The sequence below is a fragment of the Vanessa cardui genome, chromosome 7 (genome assembly GCF_905220365.1).
Source record: "Vanessa cardui chromosome 7, ilVanCard2.1, whole genome shotgun sequence".
Classification (NCBI taxonomy): Eukaryota; Metazoa; Arthropoda; class Insecta; order Lepidoptera; family Nymphalidae; genus Vanessa; species Vanessa cardui.
Window position 1 is genome coordinate 11,042,997 of NC_061129.1, and position 22,654 is coordinate 11,065,650.

At 31.5% G+C, this 22,654-nt stretch overlaps 5 protein-coding genes across 5 annotated transcripts; 3 read left to right on the forward strand and 2 right to left on the reverse strand.

Moving 5' to 3' along the window:
* Positions 1–236: 236 nt before the first annotated feature.
* Positions 237–3,646, forward strand: LOC124531018. The gene is made up of 2 exons (XM_047105407.1): positions 237–879; positions 1,163–3,646. Exon 2 carries the CDS (start codon positions 1,253–1,255, stop codon positions 3,392–3,394), a length of 2,142 nt encoding a protein of 713 aa, XP_046961363.1. The 5' UTR covers positions 237–879; positions 1,163–1,252; the 3' UTR covers positions 3,395–3,646.
* Positions 3,647–4,584: 938 nt separating this feature from the next.
* LOC124531157 (protein FAN-like) lies at positions 4,585–13,745 on the reverse strand. The gene is made up of 13 exons (XM_047105629.1): positions 13,362–13,745; positions 12,692–13,292; positions 12,484–12,555; positions 12,029–12,231; positions 11,250–11,493; positions 10,852–10,974; positions 10,123–10,384; positions 9,321–9,807; positions 8,563–8,651; positions 7,712–7,844; positions 6,513–6,717; positions 4,944–5,088; positions 4,585–4,825 (listed from the first exon to the last, which is right to left on the reverse strand). The coding sequence occupies exons 1-13, from the start codon at positions 13,373–13,375 to the stop codon at positions 4,725–4,727; spliced, it is 2,679 nt and encodes an 892-aa protein (XP_046961585.1). The 5' UTR covers positions 13,376–13,745; the 3' UTR covers positions 4,585–4,724.
* Positions 13,746–14,099: 354 nt separating this feature from the next.
* LOC124530967 lies at positions 14,100–15,657 on the forward strand. Its single transcript, XM_047105341.1, has 5 exons — positions 14,100–14,572; positions 14,640–14,778; positions 14,856–15,034; positions 15,134–15,436; positions 15,508–15,657. Exons 1-5 carry the CDS (start codon positions 14,201–14,203, stop codon positions 15,655–15,657), a joined length of 1,143 nt encoding a protein of 380 aa, XP_046961297.1. The 5' UTR covers positions 14,100–14,200.
* A 33-nt stretch (positions 15,658–15,690) lies between these two features.
* On the reverse strand, positions 15,691–16,777 carry LOC124531226 (proteasome subunit alpha type-7-1-like). Its single transcript, XM_047105724.1, has 3 exons — positions 16,546–16,777; positions 16,004–16,474; positions 15,691–15,908 (listed from the first exon to the last, which is right to left on the reverse strand). Exons 1-3 carry the CDS (start codon positions 16,645–16,647, stop codon positions 15,732–15,734), a joined length of 750 nt encoding a protein of 249 aa, XP_046961680.1. The 5' UTR covers positions 16,648–16,777; the 3' UTR covers positions 15,691–15,731.
* A 400-nt stretch (positions 16,778–17,177) lies between these two features.
* Positions 17,178–18,815, forward strand: LOC124531049 (coiled-coil domain-containing protein 43). Its single transcript, XM_047105471.1, has 4 exons — positions 17,178–17,439; positions 17,526–17,747; positions 17,827–17,972; positions 18,377–18,815. The coding sequence occupies exons 1-4, from the start codon at positions 17,275–17,277 to the stop codon at positions 18,447–18,449; spliced, it is 606 nt and encodes a 201-aa protein (XP_046961427.1). The 5' UTR covers positions 17,178–17,274; the 3' UTR covers positions 18,450–18,815.
* Positions 18,816–22,654: the final 3,839 nt, after the last annotated feature.

Sequence of the window (22,654 nt, forward strand, 5' to 3'; positions counted from 1 at the left end):
TATAAAAAGATTTGATGAAACTAATTTCTTCTTTGACACTTTAAATATATAGGCAATTATTGCTTTATCTAAAAATATGTAAGTTTAATATTTAAGACATAAATAAATTTAAAATAATTGTTGTACTACATTACTGCACTAAGGAAAATGATAATGTAGAGCTGGTATTATTACAAAGCGAGAGACGAACCGCGCTTGCGCGCATTCGACGGGTGAACGCGGTGTTGAGGGTCGCAAGGCCGGGGGGAAGAGCGAAGGGAGAGGTAACGTCACGTCGAACAACGCAAGTTTTATGCTACCAAATTCAGAAGGTCTCACAAGGAACGATTTAAGCCATGTTAGCCGTCTTTTCAATTTTGTCGGATACAAACTTGCCTGCGTCGCTCAAGAGTCGTCGTATATGATTACGAGAGTGGGAACGGCAAGTTCGTTGTAGTAAAAGTGAGCTCTCTCTGTGCGATTAAATCGTGTTGATGTTGGTTTTTAGATTGACCAATGTGTATAATGTGTTGTGTTCTTAGTTTTAACAACTTTAATATAGTTGAACTCATTACATATGCGTAAGAAATATTTGTGGAAAAACTATCAAAATAAAGCAGAAAATAAATAAATAGGGAACGATACGGCGCGTCACCAATGAACCGCGAGTCACGAAAGAGACTTTAACTCCTTGAACATAAAAGTGATATTTGCTTGGTACTGTGAATATTGATAACTGAATTAATAAAAATTATGACTCCTTGCTTAGTTGTTGACTGCTGATCTTAATATATAGGCATGGTCAGCAGCTTGAGTAATGAGTCACAATGGACTGGAGAATTCGAAGACACTCATACGAATGCCGGTGAAGCCCGTTGAGGCCACGGACTTTTGAAACAGGTACCGGTTTTGTATTATCATTTTGTTTGATTTATAATGCTGCTCCGTTCAAACTCGACGGGTGCCTTGCACCAAACCTTAGTGCAACAGTTTTTAACTTTGTTTGACCTCAATTTTATCAATAATTATTAATATATATTTATAACTATAATATTGACTAAGTGTCTTTGGAAATTTTTAATTTATCTGCGTATATATAATAATCTCTATACTCTGATGTACTTAGGTTTTAATTAAGATTTTGATTTCAACGCATTAAGATTTTTATACATTTATTTTACAGATAGTAATATACAAGAGCGCTAAAGTGAGAGTCACGCAAAAATCAGAGAAAATAATAGCCTAATCCAGCAATAAAAACAGTCTAGCCGAAATGGAAGAGCCCAGTAAAGAATATTTAGATGCGACAAAAGAAGAAAAGAATAGTGACAGTGATGTTAATAGTGAAGATTTAAGTTGTGGCGATGAACAAATTAATGTAAATATAAATAGCTCTCCTTTTTATGAGAGCAGTGATAGTAAGATAGATTATGCTGAAAAGATAGATGACAACGATACCTTAAGTGATATAGACGACATCAAAACAGATACTGCATCGGCAGATAGTGAGGACTCGGCGCTTGGTAGTCTTCCGCCCGACTGTGCACTTAACGATAGAGAGGAAGATGCACGGGATAGATCTGATGGAAGTGACTCGGGACTAGGTTCAGAAAGTCCAGACGATGGTAAACTACCAAGCTTTAATATAGCACTACCTTGCCCGATTGAACCAAGCAATATACAACCAGAAAAAGACGAAGTCAATGTTAATGCTTTTTCTAACGATAATAATCAAGAAAATGAGGACCATAATTCCATTGAAGCTGTTAAAAAACCCCTAAAAAGTAGCCTTAAAAGAAAATATGACTACGAACAAAATGACGAACCCCAATTAAAGAAAAAGAAACACAAAATACAGTTCGATAACGTAACAGTTTTCTATTTTCCAAGAGCTCAAGGTTTCACGTGTGTGCCTTCTCAAGGCGGCTCTACTTTAGGAATGGAGTGGGAACATAGCCATATACATAAGTTTACATTAGTTGAACACGCACTAGAACAAAGGAGGTTGCATAGACAAGTTTTACAACAGATAAAAAGTGAACGACATACGTTACAAGGAGCATCTCTATCATCCAGTGAAGATAGTGATACTGAAGAAGAAGCTAGTGATATATCTGAATCTGAGTTGGATTTGGATAGTTATTATTTCTTGCAACCGGTACCAACAAGACAGAGGCGAGCTTTACTAAGAGCAGCTGGTGTACGAAAAATTGAAGGCTATGAAAAAGATGAATGTAGAGATATTAGAACATCTCGCGAATTCTGTGGTTGTGCTTGTAAGGGTGTTTGCAATCCAGATAACTGTTCTTGTAGTCTAGCAGGCATTAAATGTCAAGTCGACAGACTTAATTTCCCCTGTGGTTGTACCAGAGACGGATGTTGTAATACAACTGGTAGAATTGAGTTTAACCCTATGAGAGTAAGAACTCATTTTATCAATACACTTATGAGAATAGGTCTTGAAAAGAAAAATGAAGAAAATCAAGAAGCTGCTAAAAGAAAATGGGCTGAAGCACATAGTGCAAACGCTTCTTGTGTCACCACAATACCGTATAATAAAGAAAACTGCCATAATCACGAAGAATCTGCAATGACTAGTTTAAATCTACCTCCTAGATTGGGAATGGAATCTTGTATTCCAGGCAATTTTAGTAATATACACCACACTTTGAATAGTTCTAATAGTAATCAAAATGATACTTTTAATTTTAGAGGTGAGCCCGTAGACCATAGAAATATGAAAATTAGTAACATGATGAGTTTTGTAGATAAATCAGATCATCGAAACCATGATCCTTACACGTCTAATATTCTCCAAGGCAAAGGTCCACCTTATCACGCCACTAACACGATAGAGTATAACACAATGGCAAACAATATGCAAAGATACCAATGCGATCTCAGTTACTCATATGAACAACAGTATCCGGACAGTCACCACTTTAAGGGCTTGCAAAGTTTTTCAGCAGCTAGTTTCGAAGAATTTGCACATAATTCACAAATGTCTATGCTCAATCACTATGGTCACATGTATTCGGATTACATGCCGAAACCAAGCACAAGCATGCCTGAACACACTCCGATGGCATACCAATCGATGTCGCATAATCATTATGATATGTATAAAAATGTCCCGGACTGTGTAAACACTGATAACAAAGTGGACTCTCATTATACAACTTTAATGACAATGCCATATCAACAAAGCAATAAGTTACAAGCTGTAGAGAATGATGAAAATTGGTTTAGTCACAATACACTGCTTAACTTGGATCATTCCGTTCAGGTCAATGAAAGTGTCCCAATAGTTCAAACAGAACAAGTTCAAACTTTGACTGAAGGTGAAACAAGTGACACTACTGAAAACTTTGGTGAACTTATAAAAAAGACTATGGTAGAGTCTGTTACAGTGTAGATATATTATTTGTTGTCGTTTAATCCTCTCAATGAATTATTACGTTACTATGTTTTTGATTATATTAATTGGGACTTCAATATTATCATTATGTTTTAATTGTTTTATCAAAAAATACCCGATTTAATAATAACTGAAATATTTTACTTAAGTATGATAAGGACTTAAGCCATGTTATATAGAATTTATTTATCTCTAACTAAAACTAAGTATTACAATTTTAGGTTAAATAATAAAATATTATTTAAATTATCACACGAATTATTATTTTACCAGAAGCAGCAAGTGAACAAAATAACCATTTTAATTGCCAATAAAAGAAATATAAGCAATCGTATTCTTTTTTATAAACAATGATCTATGATATAATTAAGTATCTAATCATAATATTCGATGGTACAGCTTCAAATAAAGGAATTTAACAAAAAGACGAAATTATATTGCAAAGCTCCGGTATTGGGTGCATTCATAGTAATAGAGAAAATTACAATCTTCTTAAATTGCTCTATAGAAGAATAAGTGTCGTTTGAGCTTACAAAAGTCAATAGAATCTGCTTTTATATGAAATTAAATATTACTAAAAGTTTATGACGTACCTACACTATTTCCTATACCTACTTACCTTATTTCTGAATTATGGTTTACACTTATGAAAATATTGTAAAAATAGCAAATACAATTTTATTATAAGGACGAAATTTCCCCGCTAAATGTATTCGGATGGAAAATCACTCTATCCGTTATTATAATAATCAAGTTTTTTTAGGTTTTATATGAAAACTAGGCTAATTTAGAAGTATTTACGATAACGTAAATTAGGTTTCGACGTAATATCTAATAAACGCCATCTAGTGGACGGTATGGTAGCACGTTGAAACGACACTGACTATTTTTAGTTCATTCACGGGTCTCGAAACCTCATTTTCATACTTCATCTGACGCACGCCCGTGAAAAGGCACAATGAGTAACAGTTTAATCCTGAATTTATCAACATATGCATACAGCAAATACCACAGCTAGTGTGGCTGTGACGTCTTTTTTATTTTTAGTTATTTCTAGGCATTACCTAATTTGAATGTTTAGAAATAGAGAAATATTCATTGTTGAATAACCAAAAACAGGAATAGGCTTTTACTGCGACACTTATTATTAGCAGAATTGAATTGAAGGACAAAGAAAACAATTATCCTAATATAATATCACTTTATTGTCTTATATAGTTATATATTTAATGGATATCTTTATTTCCTTTAAAAATTTCAAACAAATATAATTATAAAAATATAGAAACGAAGAGATAATACTGAAATAAAAGTGAATTATGTTAGGTCAGGATCTTTGTGTTAATTGCCACACTTTGATCGACTTATCACTACTTGCTGTGATAAGAGTCTTTGAAGGGCGATCGAAGTGTATACTCTGTATCAAATCTGAAAACATAAGCGTAATAATTAATTCCTTAACATTGTAAGTATGTTATTTATATTTAAAATAGACACTAAAAAACTACAATAATAATAATTAAAAAAATGTTATTGATTGTATTACCATCGTGTGCTTGTTCTTCGCTCAACTGCGCCACAGTTATCATGTTCCACTGAAGCAACTTCCCGGAACTCCCTCCCAACCACAGCAAACAGGTACCGTCACAGCAGATACTAGTTATTGTTGCTGATACCTGTTTTTGATAAACCTAAAACAAGACAACAAAAGCCACACACATATAGACATATATGAAAACAAGAGTATGTATACATGTGTATAATATAAATATACTTTCTAATAAAATAACCGGTTTCCAATGACATGATATGAATATTTTTTATGATTTCACTTTTTGTCTTTACAATTATACCAATAATTTATGTCATTTTCGCTTTACGATATAATAATATAATGGAATATATCGTTATAATATAAGCAAAAAATTCTTCAACAGAATACATCGTATGTAAAACTCACAAGGCTTAATACTTGAAAAGAACTATCTTCTTTTAAGTATTATGATTTGTGACTTTTACATATATAAAAAAGGATATAAATAAGTACACACAGTCAAAACTCTGCTAAATATGAAACTAGGATTATGTATACTTATAAAAATATTAATATATAGTATACTAAATTAAATGCTTTTAGTAATCAAAATATCAATCTAACTAATAAAAATAATACACACTTGTTATTAGTGCTTTCATTATATAACTGTCAGGTTCTATAGAAACGCAAGTTAAGGCATGGCTATCATTTTAGTTACATTGTTATGTCTTTCAAGATAATATAAACCAGAAAAATAAAAAAACCGTTAACCTACATCATAAACAGCATACACTCTTCATCTGCAAGAAATATTTAAACATTTACAAGTAATAGATAATATTATAATAAATTGCCCCAGGTTTTTTTTAAATTATTTATGACAATATGATTCTATTCACAACAGAATATTGAGTAACACATTACTAAGGGAACCTTCAGCTTCTTCTTGCAGGTTTTATTTTAAATATATTTTACGAATATTTTCCGTAATATTATGTAAAGAAACTGACCCATGGTATTTTTCTCTGTAATACAGGCACCGAGGGGTTGAGGTTCCCGTGTTGCAAATTTATATGTAACGCCCAATAGGCTATTTGACTGGTTTTTAAAATCCATTTTATATTATTTATTACAGGTTAAGAAACCCAGTAAAATTGTTTTTTTTATTTGTATTACATATTTGCCGAAAAATATCAAATTAAAAATTCCATTTTAAAATAGCGCGCGAAAACGCTACTTGGACAATATGCCGCTGCAATGGGGTCGGTGTCGCCACTTACCTGTATTGTAATTTGTGGTACATATAGTAGCCAAACGAGGTTAACAAGCAAGTGGCGTCATCATAAACCCAACCAATCAGGAGCGTTTTCTGTCACGTGACAAACGTTTTAAAAATTTCATTTATTTACGATTTTTAAATAAATTCATTATTATTTTCAACTTTCGTTAATAAATAACCATTTATTCACTCATAATATATAGTGGTTAAAATATTTGACACTTTATTTTTCTCGTCAAATCGCCTATTGAGCAAGGTCAATGACTTATATAAATAAAATAAAATATATTTATAATTACCGAGTTTAATACACTGAGATCAGTAACACTCAAGTCTCCATTCTCGCTGGTCGTGACGATCCTGTCTTCGCACAAGAGACACACGCCGCTCACGGCCGACGTGTGAACTTTGATTTTGTTCATAAGCTCCTTCGTAGAATAGTCCCACACGAACACCTCGCCGTCCGACGTGCCCGCAAATATCTCGAGTATGTGTCGTCTGTATCTGTGAATTAAAATCATTATATTAATTCATTTTTTTTTATTGACATCAAAATAACAATAACAAATGGAAATAATCATTCTAAATACAATACTAATTTGAAAAAATCAGTAATTATGAAATTAATTTGTATATTTTTTAATTGATTAAAGTTCCTCAGAATGACAGTTTGATAAATGATACAGCGTGTTTTATAAAAAGTGATAAGGCAACACCAACACATTTTGGGTCTATTATTTTTCGCCAGCCCATAGATAGACCTCTAAAACGATAAAAATCTTGGTGGGGCAAAACCAACTGATTGAGATAGCTATATCAATCAAGTACAGCAAGTTCGGACATACTCTTCAACTATCTAAACTTCTATACTAATATTATAAATGCGAAAGTAATTCTATCCGTCGCTCTTTCATGGCCAAACCGCTAAACTGAATTTGATGAATTTGACTGAAATTTATATATGGCATATAATTTGTATAAAGCCTTAATTACAAGAAAAGACATACAGAGTACTTTTTATGCCTAACACCTGACGACCAACCCCTACAACACGAACAACATGCGCAACAACTAGTATATAATATTGAAATAAAACATTGAAACTAGTTTTAACGGATTTAAATCGCGTATATATTTTTTTTTTATCATCCCGACGTTTCGAGCACTTTACAGCGTTCGTGGTCACGGGTAGACTGTCTTAAAAAATAAAATTAATAGTGTAAGTAATAGTGATTAAAATATTAATGACTTAATTTCTATTTTTTACGTTAATGTGTACTTTTTAAATTCGCCTTTAAACAAAAACATTTTTTGTTGGAATTTTAACACAAATATACATACACCTTTACCCTTCTTTTAAAAAGATTTGATTGGTCAAACAATGACAACTCAATGAATTCTTAACGCGAACAGACTATAGTTTTATTTCAATGTGTAATAATCGCGAAAAACTAAGACAACATTATTAGTATATAATACTTAAGAAGCATGTGTATACCTGTAGGCAACCGTGGTGATTTTCCCGTCGTGATCAAACTCCGCCTTGAGGCCGCGCAGAGCGTGCCCCGCCGTGCCCACGTGGCCCCACACGCGAACCACGCCGTCCCAGCCGCCCGATATCAGCAAGCGATCTGGAAATTAACAACAGATACAATTATTTGATAATATTAGATCCGCCTCCGGGCTGTTTCAAATAACAAAAATATATCTGTATTATTATTTATTTTTTTTAAATATATATGAGACAACATCACATACATTACTCTGATCCCAAAGTAAGTAGCTGAAGCACTTGTGTTATGGAAATCAGAAGTAACGATGGTACCACAAACACCCAGACCCAAGACAACATAGAAAACTAATGGTAATCTACATCGACTGGGCCGGGAATCGAACCCGGGACCTCAGAGTGGCGTAACCATGAAAACCGGTGTACACACCACTCGACCACGGAGGTCGTCAAAATATATATTGTATATGTAACATGATATGGAAAAAAAATAAAATTGATCCCGCTGAGTTCCTTTCGCCGGTTCTTCTCAGGTCTGAATTGTTAAATTCCGACCCCGTGGTAGATTTTTTGACTATCAATAAGAAAGTTTAATCACTTATATTTTTGACTTTCACTTTGATTTTGATTTTAGTATGTTACGTCATTTTGCCGATAGAGATGCAGCGGTGTCGGGTAGGTCATAGGGATAACTTATTGTTTCAACTTAAACTAAATTTTATTTCAGTACACTTTATTATATGTAACACTGTTACTTGTAATTTTAAACATATTATTTTTTTTTTGTTTATATCACCTGGGATACCTAACAATGAGGAAATAATAACTATAAAGATTACCTTTCTGCAACCATTTCAAACAGCTCACTGAATCGTCGTGCGCCCGGAAGCTCTCAACGACGCGGCCATATTCGACGTCGTATAAATATCTGGAAGTAAAACATTTATTGCATTCACTTTTTTAATCAAACTTCCTGAAACAAAAAAATTCTGAGTGCCGTTTTCGTATTCTACCATCAGAGAATATGACTAGGGCTTAAGCCCTGGGTTGAGCCTATACAGAGTTATTGTGAATAACACCAGATAGAAACAAAAAAAAAAAATGCAATACAACACATTCATTCCATTTCATTCCTCACCCCGGATGTCAAGTTGATCCAATTTCACAATATCTATTTTTTTATGGTATAGTTTGGCGGACGAGCATATGGGCCACCTGATGGTAAGTGGTCACCATCACCCATAGACAATGACGCTGTAAGTAATATTAACTATTCTTTACATCGTGAATGTGCTACCAATCTTGGGAACTAAGATGTTACGTCTCTTGTGCCTGTAGTTACACTGGCTCACTCACCCTTCAAACCGGAACACAACAATACTGAGTACTGTTATTTGGCGGTAGAATAACTGATGAGTGGGTGGTACCTACCCAGACGGGCTTGCACAAAGCCCTACCACCATGTATGAAGAAATAAACAATATTGAAGACTAAAATATTGTTCATGTAAATTGGTAACGATTTATTTATATTTATCCGTCACTTTATTTAATTCAAATACTTATAATATAAAAATAAATTGACAACGACAAATTACATCTCGTTGTCCCAGGAGCCGGCGGCTACGATATTGTCGTCGACCATGACGCACGAGCTTAGCGGCGTGGCGCACAGGCTGACGCTGCGGATCTGCCTGCCGTGCGGCAGATCGAACACTTTGAGCGCGCCGTCGCGGCCCGCCGACACCACGCGCGCGCCCGACCGCAGCGCCGCCGACACCGCATCCTTATGCAACCTTATCGTATTCACGCACTCCATACTATACTCATAGTCATGGCCCTCACAACTTCTACTCGACAGAGGTGTTGGGAACTCCATACTATACTCGTAGTCATGGCTGTCGCAACTTTTACTGGATAGAGGTTTGGGCATCTTGGGTAGGATCTTCCTGACGTGCGGCTTCGTGAACAGCTGCTTGGGTACCTGACCGAATTCCATTATTTGAACTTCGAGCGCGTGACGATCGTTCATGTCGTAAATGCGCTCGAGATCGACCGATCCCTCGTAGCAGACGTGATGGAACACTAGAGAACAAGAAATCAAAATAACAAGGCCAATTACGATATTCTCTTCATATTATCAATTTTATTGTCATATTCGGTTGCATAAATGAATATATAAATAAAAGGTTGCTAATTTAAAAATTAAAAATTCTAAACACACTTTGTTTGAGTAAGCGAGCGTTTGGATCACATTTTACAGGCTTATACGTAGAAGCAATATAATTTGAAAATACTCATCTTTAACATAGAATAGATTATAAAAGTACATTTTATTTATTTTCCTAGCAACATTGGTATAAAACAAGATAAATAATTTAAAAAAAAAACAATACAAACCATTAAAAGCTTTCACAGCCTCCTCCCCTCTTTGCTTATAACCAAATATGAGATCAATCCATAAATGCAAGTGTCTTGACACATACTCTGACTCCAAAGCTTCCCTCAGTTTATTCACAAAGTCCTTCGGAGACGCGGCCCAGGGCGGAAGACTAACGTTATCGACTTTGCTGCCATTATGTCTCTCCCCAAAATCAATATCATACATATTCTCCAAGAAATCTCCATTTGCAGTTGTGTCATAAAATTCGGGAACTAGTTCCTAAAAAACATTGTTATTTATAATGCTGTTAACAGTGATTATTAGCATTTAAATGAAATAGAAAATTACTACAATACAATATACTGTCAACTTTAAGAAATCTATACAAAAAATTTATTTGAATAATGTTCAGACTCAACCAAAATCTGTACTTAATTGGGTTCATATTTTATCTCATGCTTAGTAGGAAATTAAAACATCGCGAATATACTTGTATGTTACCTCAATAGGCACTGTTTAAAATATAAATTCAAGATTGGACTAACTCATAAAAATATTGTGATAAAGTCAATAAATATTACTTTCACTTTATTTAAAAGATAGCCCAGAAATCATGAGACTTGTAGGTTCTACCCATGACTTTAATTCTTCATATAAAAGTCAAATTCTAACAATATTATGGGTAGAATACTCCATGAAAAAGGCAACTCTTATTAATATTATTTAAGAGTATGAATACCACCTACTTTAAAATCCGACATATTCTTCAAGCAATTATTGTAAACATCTTTCACAGAGTTAAACATTCGATCTGGATGATCAAATCTTCCATTTTGGAGACACAACATGTATTGAGGATATTTTCGAACCTAAAACAGATAATTAAATTGTAAGTAAAAAAGTAATGATGATTTTATTTATTAATTAATTAATGTAAATTTTATTACACGAATGTAAATACTAAAAAGATAAAATAAAAAAGATACTTTAAAAATAATTTTATGTGATACAATATGCTATTGTTAATATGTTGCTATATATTTTATGGTTCAACATAGTGGTGATAATAGTACATTAGTATGTAACTAAATAATTTTTAATAATAAATAAATTAAAAATATGATTATTACTGAAAAATACTTACTAAATAAAATAATACGAGACCAGGTGCTGAATAATGAGATCCATATAAAAACTTTGGATCAGACATCTCATGGTACCTTTCTAGTAATTTTTCCAACCTGTCAGGATTCAAAGCTCCCATTGGCTTAGACAGATTTCGGAATGTTTCAACAGACTCCAAATCTAAAGTTTCTGAAGTGTAATCAGCTATCACCCACGGAAACACAGGGTATTGAGTGAGATCATTTTTGCTTCTATCTGCAAGGCTTAATAGAATATCAATACTATACCTTCATCGTCATATCCAAGTTGGTACACATTTATTGAGAAACACATATGTAATTAAACAAGTAGATTTAAAATATTGAAAAGATTGCATATTGGAATAATGCATTTTATAATTATTTTGACTTTAATTAATTGTGTCTGTGATTTGATTGCTGTATTTATTGAATGTAATAAAATCAACAATCATTAATGATAGAAGATAATATTTAAAAAAAAATTCTTTGTCAAACACCTCAGTACAAAAACACTACTAGAGATTCAAATTGAATAATATCTATTTTTGATTAAATCTTACAAAAATTATTATATGATTTGGATAACAATATTATAGTTAATTATTCTTTCATTATGTCATATAAAAAGTAGAAAGAGTAAGTATAAAAAAAAACCAATATTTTTTTTTAAATTTGTATACCATACTTTTGATAACATTTTGTATTTAAGTAGTAGTCGTTAGAGTGTAGAATTAAATGGCTACATAAACTGAACACACTGATAAACAAAAATAATTACCAATTTAAATGCATCAAGTAATCATAATTTGATACAACTCCATTTTGCCATTGTAGTGTCATCTCCTCTATATGTACTCTTTCTAATTTAACATTCGGAGACTCTTCCAATATTTGGTGCGCCCTATTTCTATCCTTTTCACTTTGGAAAGATAAATAAATATGTGAGATTGGACTTTCTTCAGCACAATAGATTTCAAGACCCTAAAATGAAATATTCAAATCAAAAATACAAACATTGTAATTATTTACAAATTAAACACTATCTAGCAGTTAATGTTTCTTTTTTAAATTTTATGCTTAAGTATATTTTTATATTGATTAATTATGTAGAATTAGTTTCATATTTATTGCAAGCAAGAAAAAGACATTTGAAAGCTATTTTAATGATAGATTAAAGCAAATAAATAAAAACTACAAACAAAAAGATAATTGACAACATACACAGATACATACAACTTGCCTTAATAAAAATCTTCTTTTATATATCCTTTTCATATGTTCAAGTTTCATCTTTAAAATTGGGCCCTGAAATTAAATAATATTATAACATAATTAATCCTTTGGCTTTATCTTTTTCAATCATACCTTGCTCCCATTATAATATGAATGCTAATTATAAAACTAAATTTATTTCTTATTTTATTATATAAAAGGTACTTACATTTTCAACATTACTGAATGGCTGAAAATAAAGAGTTGTAGGTGTTAATGCAAGTTTCCCTTGATGTCTAACTAGCGGAGAAATCTTTTCAGTTTGGAATTCGCAAATAATTTTTTCTGTAAAATCCTCCATCATAACTGTGTCAAATATCATCCTAGTATAGCGAGAGTGAAGAATTGTCGCCACCATACTGTTGTGCTCTGGAGCATGTAGCGTGGAAGCTCTCAGCAGTTGTTGCATTTGACGCAAGCATTCATCTGCTGAGGCAAAATCGAACAAAAAACAGAAATCCTGATTCTCATATATAAACTTGTAAGGTGCTAAAATGTTTTCTTCTAACATTTCAGAATATTGTTTGACTTTAACTTTAATCATATTAGTATCTTTTGAACTTCCATTCAGTACAGTATCAATATCAATACACTCCTTAAAATGTAGCTTAATCAATGGATGTGCCCACTCTCTAGGTTCGAAAACCAGAGATTTAGAACAAAGCTTTAAGCGACCTTGCTGTCCACTTCCTGTTTTTATTTCCATATTCATTGTACAAGAATAATCTTCAAAGTAAATCTCTCCCGGTTCCAGTAGTAACATAGAAAACCTGTAATATTAATTCAATTAGAAGTTGTTGCAAACATTTGTATTCATTGTGGTAAAAAAAAGTAAATACCTCGATTTATTCATGTTAGCTAATAATACCTTCTTTTTACTTCAAAAAATATAGAGATTCAACGTATTAATTTAGAAATGGTTTGATTCAACACGTACAAATTAATTTGTTTATTAGAAGTGCTACTTGAAACGCAAAACTCACACACTATCACTACAAAAGGACTTTTATCTTTTCATGCTATAACTAGTAAGTATTCATAGTAACATAGACTGTAAAATTAGTAATTTGTAAGTTAGTGGTTAGTAAGTAGTTACGCTTAAAATGTTTTTATTTTAAACATAGTTTAATAGAATATATAGCTCCCATAGTTCTATAAAAACAGAACAATGACAAATGTCAAAACAAAAATATTAAAATATATTCGGTACCGTCAAGTTGAAGTTGAACTGACTTTTATATTTTCTTCAATCTTTTTTAAAAGGCTGCATTCAAATTTAATTGCTGGTGTGCCAAGTGTCAAAATTAATAAGTGAGTTTTATGTGTTTAGTGAAATATTATATAAAAAACTATAAGAACTTTGTTAAAAAATAGTTACTAAGCCTTGTCTTCACCTTTTCAGCGTTTACGATAGTTTAGACAGCTTTTTGATTTTTAGGTCGTTTACGGTAGCTTTATAAAATAATGAATACTTTGTGCAATAATAACTATTTTTTGTAGTAGTAATATTAATATTTCGACATTACCTAAAGAAATAGGTACCAATCTTTAGATAATATAAAAAAAATAATATGGCGCATACAAAATAATATTCGGCGCGAATTTTAACAGTAGCAAAGAAAAAGTTGTGTTTAATTATTTTTTTGAGTAATTTAAGCTGCATAACTAATTTGTAAAAATGCAGGAAGCTACAAATGCTATATTACAAATGCGTTTCCCACAAAAACTGTGGTATTTGCTCAATTTGCATACTGATGCAATATTATGGGGTGGTACAGGTCGTACAATTTTATTAAACTATCGAGTTCTCCAGCATTATTTAAAATGCGACCATTCTATCTTCAAAACAACTAACATCTCCAGTTTTATAAGACAATTAAATTTATATGGCTTTCGCAAAGTTACATCTCATCTTCAAGATCCTCTGTGTAATTCCAGCAATCCTTACATGCACGAATTTATCCACGATAACTTTCAGTATGGTAGACCCGAATTGCTTAACAAGATAACTAGAAAAGCATTAACTATGAAAAGAGGTTTTAAGCCAAAGGTTCAGCATTTTTCACTTTTCTTTATTTCAGTTTTTATAAATTAATTTAATTAACAACCTTTTTCAGAGTTTAGAGAATTCTGATCAAATTATTTACATATCTCCTTTACAAAAGGCACGTCGCGCTTTGCGTTTAGCATTGAAGAAAGCAGCACAAGATTTGCTAGTTTTGAATTCATCAAAAGATTGTAACTCACAATATGTTGGTAAGTTGTTATTGGTTATTGTAAGATAACCATGACCTAAACAATTATCCAATCAGTAACAGTTGAAGTATTTTCAGATTCAACGGATGATTATTGTGAAGAGGAAGAAAATATTGAACTTGATTGGCTTATAACAGACAATGTTAATATGGAACAACAAAAAGAATTCACTAAATCAGGTCATTTCCTATTTCCTATCCTTAATATAACTTTATCACTCCCAAATTCCTTTCCTTATATTCTTTACCAATTTCTTATTTAATCCTATACAGACACTGTTCAAAGTATGAATGAAAACTCAAATACTACAAACTATGGGTAAGTTATTGAGCTCTTTTGTTATTCAAAAAATTAGAATAAGTTTTACACAAATTTTTTGTTGGATAGGGACTTGTCGCAAGATGGTCTTCTGGATTTTTCCAGTAATATGGACACATGCCAACCAAACAATGAAAACTTTTCAACTCAATTTCTTAGTATGCCAGATCTTGATGAACCTACTGAAAAGAAATCTGATGTTGAATTATTAGCAGAGTTTAATATTACCAGTGAAATTGATCAACATGTTAAAAACAGTGACGCATCTAATGAATGCAATTCATTAAACTGTGTCTTGCCCTCAGTAAATAATCAAATTGATGATGGCGCAATGGCTGAGGTAATTTTTTCTCTTTCTCTTCTTACTAACAATGTTATTTTCTATAGCAAATTTGTTTTCTTTTTTTGCAGAAAGATAATGACATAAATCATTATCATGGTGAATGGGACCAAATGTTATATGATATAATAGATAATAAAGGTTCCAACCAAGAAGGTTTATCTAATTTTAGGGAACTCTACTCTCAAATTTCTCAAACTATTGATTTATTAAATTCTTAAGTTATTTGTATTTTATGAAATTAAAAATTCATGTAAAATTTTTGCAATGTATTAAAGTAGTTATTTAAAAAACATTATTTCTTCTGTTTCTTCTTTTCAGCTTCTTCTTCTTTTTCCTTTTCAATAACAGAGACATATGAATTTATAGTATCCATATCTAGCATTTGCATTGGTTGATTTCGTCTCATTACAGCAATTTCTAAGTTTTTCTGCCCAGATTGAACTACTTCAAGGAGGGCACGAATAGCGAGCTATAAAAAAAACATCATAATTAATTTATATATATCAAATTACATATTAAGAATAATATGTACATAAGGAGTGTTCTAAAAAAATAACTATTTACCTTTACTGCACCATTTTCAGTAGCTACCTCATCGGCAGTATAGTTTTTTTCTAAAAATTCACGGACAGTTTTAGCAGATCTACCAGTAGCATTTGCTTTCCATTCATAGTATATTCCAGATGGTTCAGTTTGAAATAGATGTGGAAGACCATCATAGTCAAATCCTCCAATCAGACATGATATACCAAATGGTCGGCGTCCATTACTTTGAGTGTACTTTTGCTTGAGTCCAGCAATATACCTTGTAATATATTCAAGTGTAACAGGATCTTCTACTGTTAGCTTATGAGACTGACACTCAATTTGTGCGCGATTAATGAGAATACGTGCGTCTGCAGTTAAGCCGGCAAATGCCATAACAACATGATCGTCGAGTAGACATATCTTTCGTACAGTTCGTTCTTCTTGAAGTTTAGCCACAGATTTTTTTTCAACACCTAACACAACGACATCCTTTCCTCTTACACCGACCTAAAATAAATAGTTATGCTTCAAAGAAAGTAAAACCAAGTTTTAAGTTTTAACTTCACAGAGGTACATACCGCAGTTGATCCCTTTCGGACAGCTTCTTGTGCATATTCTACTTGTAGCAAATGACCGTCCGGTGAAAAAACTGTAATAGCTCTATCGTATCTAGCAGACATTGTTAATTGTTCTTGTGAAAATGTTAACAAATAGAATATGCTTAGTAATTGCTACACCGAAACAAGACAACTTCGATCACCACAGACTATATCATGACGAGACAATTTAAGTGGTAACTTGTCATTTTTGAGAAAAGACAAAGTAAATTTCATAGAGTTAATAAAAAAGTTGGGCACACACTATACTACCTAAAAGTCATTATTAGAAAAAAACACGTTTGTAGTTTTTGTTCAGTAACTAAATAATATAAGATTTTAAAATTAACATGGTTACTTTTATTATTAAAGTTATTTATTACGACATATTTTCCACGTTTTTTTTTCATTTTCGTGAACAAGGCATTCGTATATAATGTCGAAATATAGAGCTCCACCAAGTAAAAATAAAAAAAATCATAAATATCCCGTATTAAATAATCAAGATAATAAACTTTTAAGCCCATTTTATACTTGTTTCCGGCTTTATTTTTTTACTCCTATCAGTAAACAAATGATTATTGAAAAACATCTAAATTCTATTGTGACTCATAGTGAATGATTATATTATCTATAGAATCTGACAAAAAGTGTCAAAGAAAAGAAGGAGAATATTGATAATTGATTACTTGAAATAGTCATAATGTCAACATGGCGACTGCCGAAGGCGAATTTGGCCCATGGTTAAGCGATAAACTAAGATCATTAAAAACTGATGAAGGGGTATTTGGATCATATATATCAGGTATTTTAGAAAGTGAAGAAACTTTAGATGAAAAAAAAGACGCTTTAGAAGGCATACTATCTGAGATTGTTGTAAGTAATTTAACGTAATGGTTAGAATATTTTTTCCAATGCGTTTTATTACAAATTTCTAAGAGAAAAAATTTAATTCCTTTTAGGACAAAGACATATCAGAACACGTTAATGAAATATTAGATAAGTGGGAGTTGTATAAACCTAAAGAAGAAAATCCAAAATGTGCAGCAGACGTTGACATTCAGTTAGCCAAGTTATTGGAATCTCAGTCCTTAGCAACTACTGCTCGTCGTGAATATACAGAAGAGGAGAAGAGAATACGTGAAGCTATATTATCTCAGTATAGTCAGCTGTCTGATAATGAGGTAGCTAAATTGATTTTTTTTTCGTTATTCTTTCGTCGTATGTTTAATATAAGACTAAATTTAAACCTAAATTTTTCAGCAAGATCAAGAACATGAAGACGAAAGCGATCGCCAAGACTTAGTTAGAAATACAAATGCATTAGATGTTGCTGCTGCTGCTCGTGAACGAAGAGAGAATGCCCGACTTGAAGCTCAACGTAAAAAAGAAAAAGATAAAGAAGACAGGTAAGTTTCGTGCATCATTGATAACAGATGCTTTTTATATTATATCTATTTTTTAATATATAATAATTCAAATGTGGAAGATAACTGAACACTTCTGAATTTTTTTTTTGCCACATCCTTTACACAGTTATACTTGATTAGTTTCTGTGTGTGTAATTAAAATTTACACTATCACTTTCAATATATGTCAATGACCATTATACTAAGATGATCCATAAATAATATTATTGAAATAAAAATCTCTTAATAAAAATATATATGTACCTATATATTTTCAATTTGGTTTATGTGAAAATTAAATAAATTAGTCACTAAGAATACTAGCAATATAAATATTGCTTGATTTGTGTAAAAAATATTTTTGGTATTATAGTATAATAAACATTATTTTTTTTTAATTTCAGAGAGAAACAAAAAGCACTGAAAGAAGAAAAAAAAGATAAACGTAAAACACAAAAAGGCGAAAGGAAGAGATAGCAAGCAACCTTAAATGTCTGAAGCCAACAAGCTGCTAAAACTGTTAGCGAATAAGTTGGAAACTTTTATATAGTTTTTTGCAAATCTATTGAAAAATTCTGGACTGTCTGGACATAACTATACAGTAATTTTTTGTTTATTTGATCATTTAATCAGTTTTTTTATGTTTAATTTGCAAATGTATATTTACCGAAGGATTATATTTTGTTAAGATAAATTATAATGATAATAGTCACCGCATGGTCATTATTTTGAATATTATGGTATTACTCTCTATAAAACAGTGTATGTTAGTTACTCTATGTAAATGTTTGTAATATTTTACAATATTTATGAACATTTAAAATAAATACTAAATTAAAAATACTTATGCTTTTTTATTAAGTGTATATTTTAAAAAATAGTTGACTTGTATAGAACATTACACATAATATAATTAAGTGTAATAATTATATTTGTGACATCTCTTCAAAGTAATGATATTATAAGATATTATATTTTGATGGTGTTTTAGGTTTTTATTAATACATAATTAAGCAAAGCTTACATGGTTGGAAATGTCACGAGATACCTATTTTATTACTCGTATTAGTATATTAGTATCTTTTAATTTCCCATATTATGTATGTTTGGAGAACTTAATTTTCTACATCATAAACCAACTATACCATAAACCAAGAAAGAAACAAAATAAGCTAGTCTCATTATTTAAATTATATAAGTAGGTAATAACAATATTTTTCTCTTAGCATGGTCATCTATTGTTTATGGTCCCTGTATAATAAGGGTATGGGAATCATAAACAGTTGAATAATTTTCTTATAATATGGGTCTTTATTTGAAAAGGCCAGTACCAAATGTATCAAGTAAAGGTTCCCTGAACTACAAGATTAGTGGAACTGTCGGATGAGGATTCTAATTTAGACCTAAGCATTAATTAATCTGGTTTTATAATAATTTGAAAAAGGTCGTTTTGAAGTGGATGTCTAACTTTCCTTCTTTAATTTCCATGTAATTCTCGATTTCTTTGTATACTTCAAATGCACGAAACTGAGTACACAGACTGAAATTGGTGTATACTGTATACGTAGGGATGTTGAGGAAGTGATTATGAGGAAGAGGATTTGTCTAAGACTAAAATTTAAAGGATGCGAATGAGGATGAGGATATTTTTCGAGAAAGAGGATGCGGATGAGGAAGCGGCAGAGAGAGGGGATTAGGAAGATAGGAAATAATAAATACTAGCAGACCCAACCGAAACACCGTTGTCCTGTCTGTACATGACATACACACACTAAAAAAAATTAAACTATTCTCAAAACACAGAATAAAGAATCATCAAAATCAGTCCAGCAGTTATGAAGGAGTAACACAAGCACTCAACAAAGATGAATGAATAATACAATTTATTTTAATAGGTATATGAAATGCTGCAAGCATTCTTGCCACCATTCCACGCGGTCAAGATTTATACAGTAACTAGTTTTTGTTAATATTTGTATATATATATTTAATGTTGTTAATTCTTATGTTAATTAATTTATTTTAGGAATTCAAATGATGTATAGTGTATAATAAGAATGCAGTCTTTATTTCTTTATTCTTTAATTACTTAAGTGGAATATTTTATTAATCAAAATAAAGGAATTGATTGCTAATAAATAATCAAAATTAAGTATAGGGAGGTTTATTTTTTATAAAAAATAATTTGGACGCTGTTTTCCTTGACAATCGGTTTCTTAGCTCATCATATACTAATCCAGCATTGCTAAAACGTCGTTCGCTGGGCATACTAGATGGAGGAGAAGAAAACATGTAACACGAGTAAACGTGGAAGCGCTGGCTGTGGGGCAGGATGTGTCTACTACAACTCCAGATTCCTCATAAATAGCTCTTAAATTTTGAGGAAGCGATAGCGGAAGAGGATTTTTAATTTTTATTTATGAGGATGCGATATCGGTTGAGGAACCCAAAATATTGCGGAACTTTCGCATTATGAGGAAGCGGAAGAGGAATCCTCAGCAACTCTACTGTATAGTCAAAATTTGACATCAAATTGACGAGATATAAATGCTCGGGAGCTTGAATAAATTAAGATGTTTATGGAATTTCGAAAAAATGGCAATTTGAACGTCTAAGAAGATATTATGGTACTTAGGAAGAATGTTGTATTATTAATAAATATGTGAATAAAGAACTGTTAGTAGAGCACAAGGTAGTTGTTCTATTAGAAAGTCGCATGTTTTGTTTATGTTTATTCCTATTCTTGGAATCTGAATCTGGTAACTCATCGGAATATACAGGAATGTCTGAAGTGCCAAACAGTTTTAATTGTTGAATACTTAATTGTTAAATGAAAAGAGTATGCACATATGACCAAAATTTGTTAGTTGACGGTTTTACTCACGTTGTCTTTTCTGGTCGTAGTATTTCGGGTAACGAAAGCAAAAAAGCTGAGAAGTTAACCTTTATATATCAAATATAGATATAAAAAAAAAAACAAAAAGAATTAGAGTAAGAAGTATAATTAGCCAAATAATTTAATAAAAATATGAAGTAGCACGTAAGATATGACTAAGGACTGAAGATAAAAGTAAAAAGAGTATCTTTTGGACTTGTATCATAGATGACAATGCTGTACCTACATAAAAAATAGTTATGGTCTTATTATAAAGAGCTCCAGTCGTAGATATCCAGACCAATAATGAGAATTCTACATTGATATTTCCTAAATTGTAAAAAAAAAATTAACAAAGAATTAATTTTAGAGAGTGAAACAAAGTCACTGGCTTCTTAAAATTCTCTAAAATTCTAAAACTATTATAATCACTTAAAGGTCGAGTAGGGGCGGCCGGGGCTCAAAGTTCCGATTTTCAAATAACATGAAATTTTGTGATGAAAATGATAATATTTTAATTTTTATATTTGATTTTATTTAAAAGTTTTAATCGGTCTATGTAATGGTTAAGACATTTCTGCTAGTTTCTCTATACATTTTTTTGTACAGGCACATTTTTTCCAAATTTCGGAAGGGAACATTCAACCCCACTTTTGGGGTAAGTTGTTCCATGCGTGGGGCAAATTGTGCCACTTGGATAACACAAACAAAGTATAAGGACATTGTACGATTTCTTTTAATAAAAGGAATAATTTCTACAGTTACATTTATTCAGTTGTTATGCAATATTATAAACTTTAAAAAACAACAAATAAAAGACTAGCTACATTTAATTAAAATTTTGTTGTATTAGTTAACAAAAATTGAGATCTATTAGCTTAAAAATCTTACTGGAAAGTATATTCCAGATAAATATATTTTTATATCTAAAAAATATTGGTACTTCCGTAACAGAGCTTAAAAAATCTCATCAAAATATAACACTAAAAAATCTATCAAAAGTTTCAAAACTCTAATAACTTTATTCATTTATTCATTAGAAGCATTACACTTTCTTATTGGTGGTCAAATGAAACACTACCACCGGTTCGGAAAAGAAAATACCCTGACCTAAGAAGAACTGGCGAAAGAAACTCAGCGGGTTCAATTATAATTAAATAACAAAACAAAACTGCTAATGTAATTTATCTATCTTCTTCTGCATATGTATTATTTATCTTCTTGAAATGTTTCTTATTAAGTGAAAACAAATTACAATGAAGACAAATCAGTCTTGTTTTAATCAGTCGTAATCAACTTTGGCAACTTTTCTTCTTATTGATCGTTAAATTCTTCATCTGACTCACAATTGGGGCACACTTAAGATATATTATCAGTTTCATTTATACATTTAACATGTGCCCAATTTTTACACATACTACATTCTATCCATTGTCATCTTGGCAGAGAATTTGAATTTGAATCACAACAAATTATGCAATACCAATTCGCAATATGCAATACCGTTTTCTTGTAACACTCTTCGTTTAGCCTTTTTTGAGCTTTTCCCTTTCATGTGGCAAATTTCCTGTTCTCTGGCTACCGTTTTTACTTTTCTTCCATCTTGTATCACAGATTTGCAGCATTGCGTAAGTTTCGGATGTCTTCCCTCTTTCAGTTTTCCGTTTGTAGTTACTTACCATCCTAAAAAAAATTAAAAATATACCGTAAGAAAATTTAAGGATCGATTGGGGTAAGTTGTTCCGTGGAACAACTAGCCCCTTCGGAAGGGAACTTGTAACCCCAAATTATACTTTTGTATTAAAAC

Excerpts from the sequence above, each read along its gene's own strand:
- LOC124530967 (XM_047105341.1), top strand. The coding sequence starts at position 14,201 with ATGCAGGAAGCTACAAATGCTATATTACAAATGCGTTTCCCACAAAAA. Across the intron at positions 14,779-14,855 it reads TTGTAACTCACAATATGTTG|ATTCAACGGATGATTATTGT; the intron begins GTAAGTTGTTAT and ends AAGTATTTTCAG. Across the intron at positions 15,035-15,133 it reads ATATTCTTTACCAATTTCTT|AATAAGTTTTACACAAATTT; the intron begins ATTTAATCCTAT and ends TCAAAAAATTAG.
- LOC124531018 (XM_047105407.1), top strand. The coding sequence starts at position 1,253 with ATGGAAGAGCCCAGTAAAGAATATTTAGATGCGACAAAAGAAGAAAAG.
- LOC124531157 (XM_047105629.1), bottom strand. Across the intron at positions 12,232-12,483 it reads GATTTTTATTAAGGCAAGTT|GGTCTTGAAATCTATTGTGC; the intron begins GTATGTATCTGT and ends ATTTCATTTTAG. Across the intron at positions 10,385-10,851 it reads AGAATATGTCGGATTTTAAA|GAACTAGTTCCCGAATTTTA; the intron begins GTAGGTGGTATT and ends AATGTTTTTTAG.
- LOC124531226 (XM_047105724.1), bottom strand. The coding sequence starts at position 16,647 with ATGTCTGCTAGATACGATAGAGCTATTACAGTTTTTTCACCGGACGGT. Across the intron at positions 16,475-16,545 it reads TCCGAAAGGGATCAACTGCG|GTCGGTGTAAGAGGAAAGGA; the intron begins GTATGTACCTCT and ends TATTTATTTTAG. Across the intron at positions 15,909-16,003 it reads CTGAAAATGGTGCAGTAAAG|CTCGCTATTCGTGCCCTCCT; the intron begins GTAAATAGTTAT and ends TTTTTTTTATAG.
- LOC124531049 (XM_047105471.1), top strand. The coding sequence starts at position 17,275 with ATGGCGACTGCCGAAGGCGAATTTGGCCCATGGTTAAGCGATAAACTA. Across the intron at positions 17,440-17,525 it reads GCATACTATCTGAGATTGTT|GACAAAGACATATCAGAACA; the intron begins GTAAGTAATTTA and ends AATTCCTTTTAG. Across the intron at positions 17,748-17,826 it reads GTCAGCTGTCTGATAATGAG|CAAGATCAAGAACATGAAGA; the intron begins GTAGCTAAATTG and ends TAAATTTTTCAG.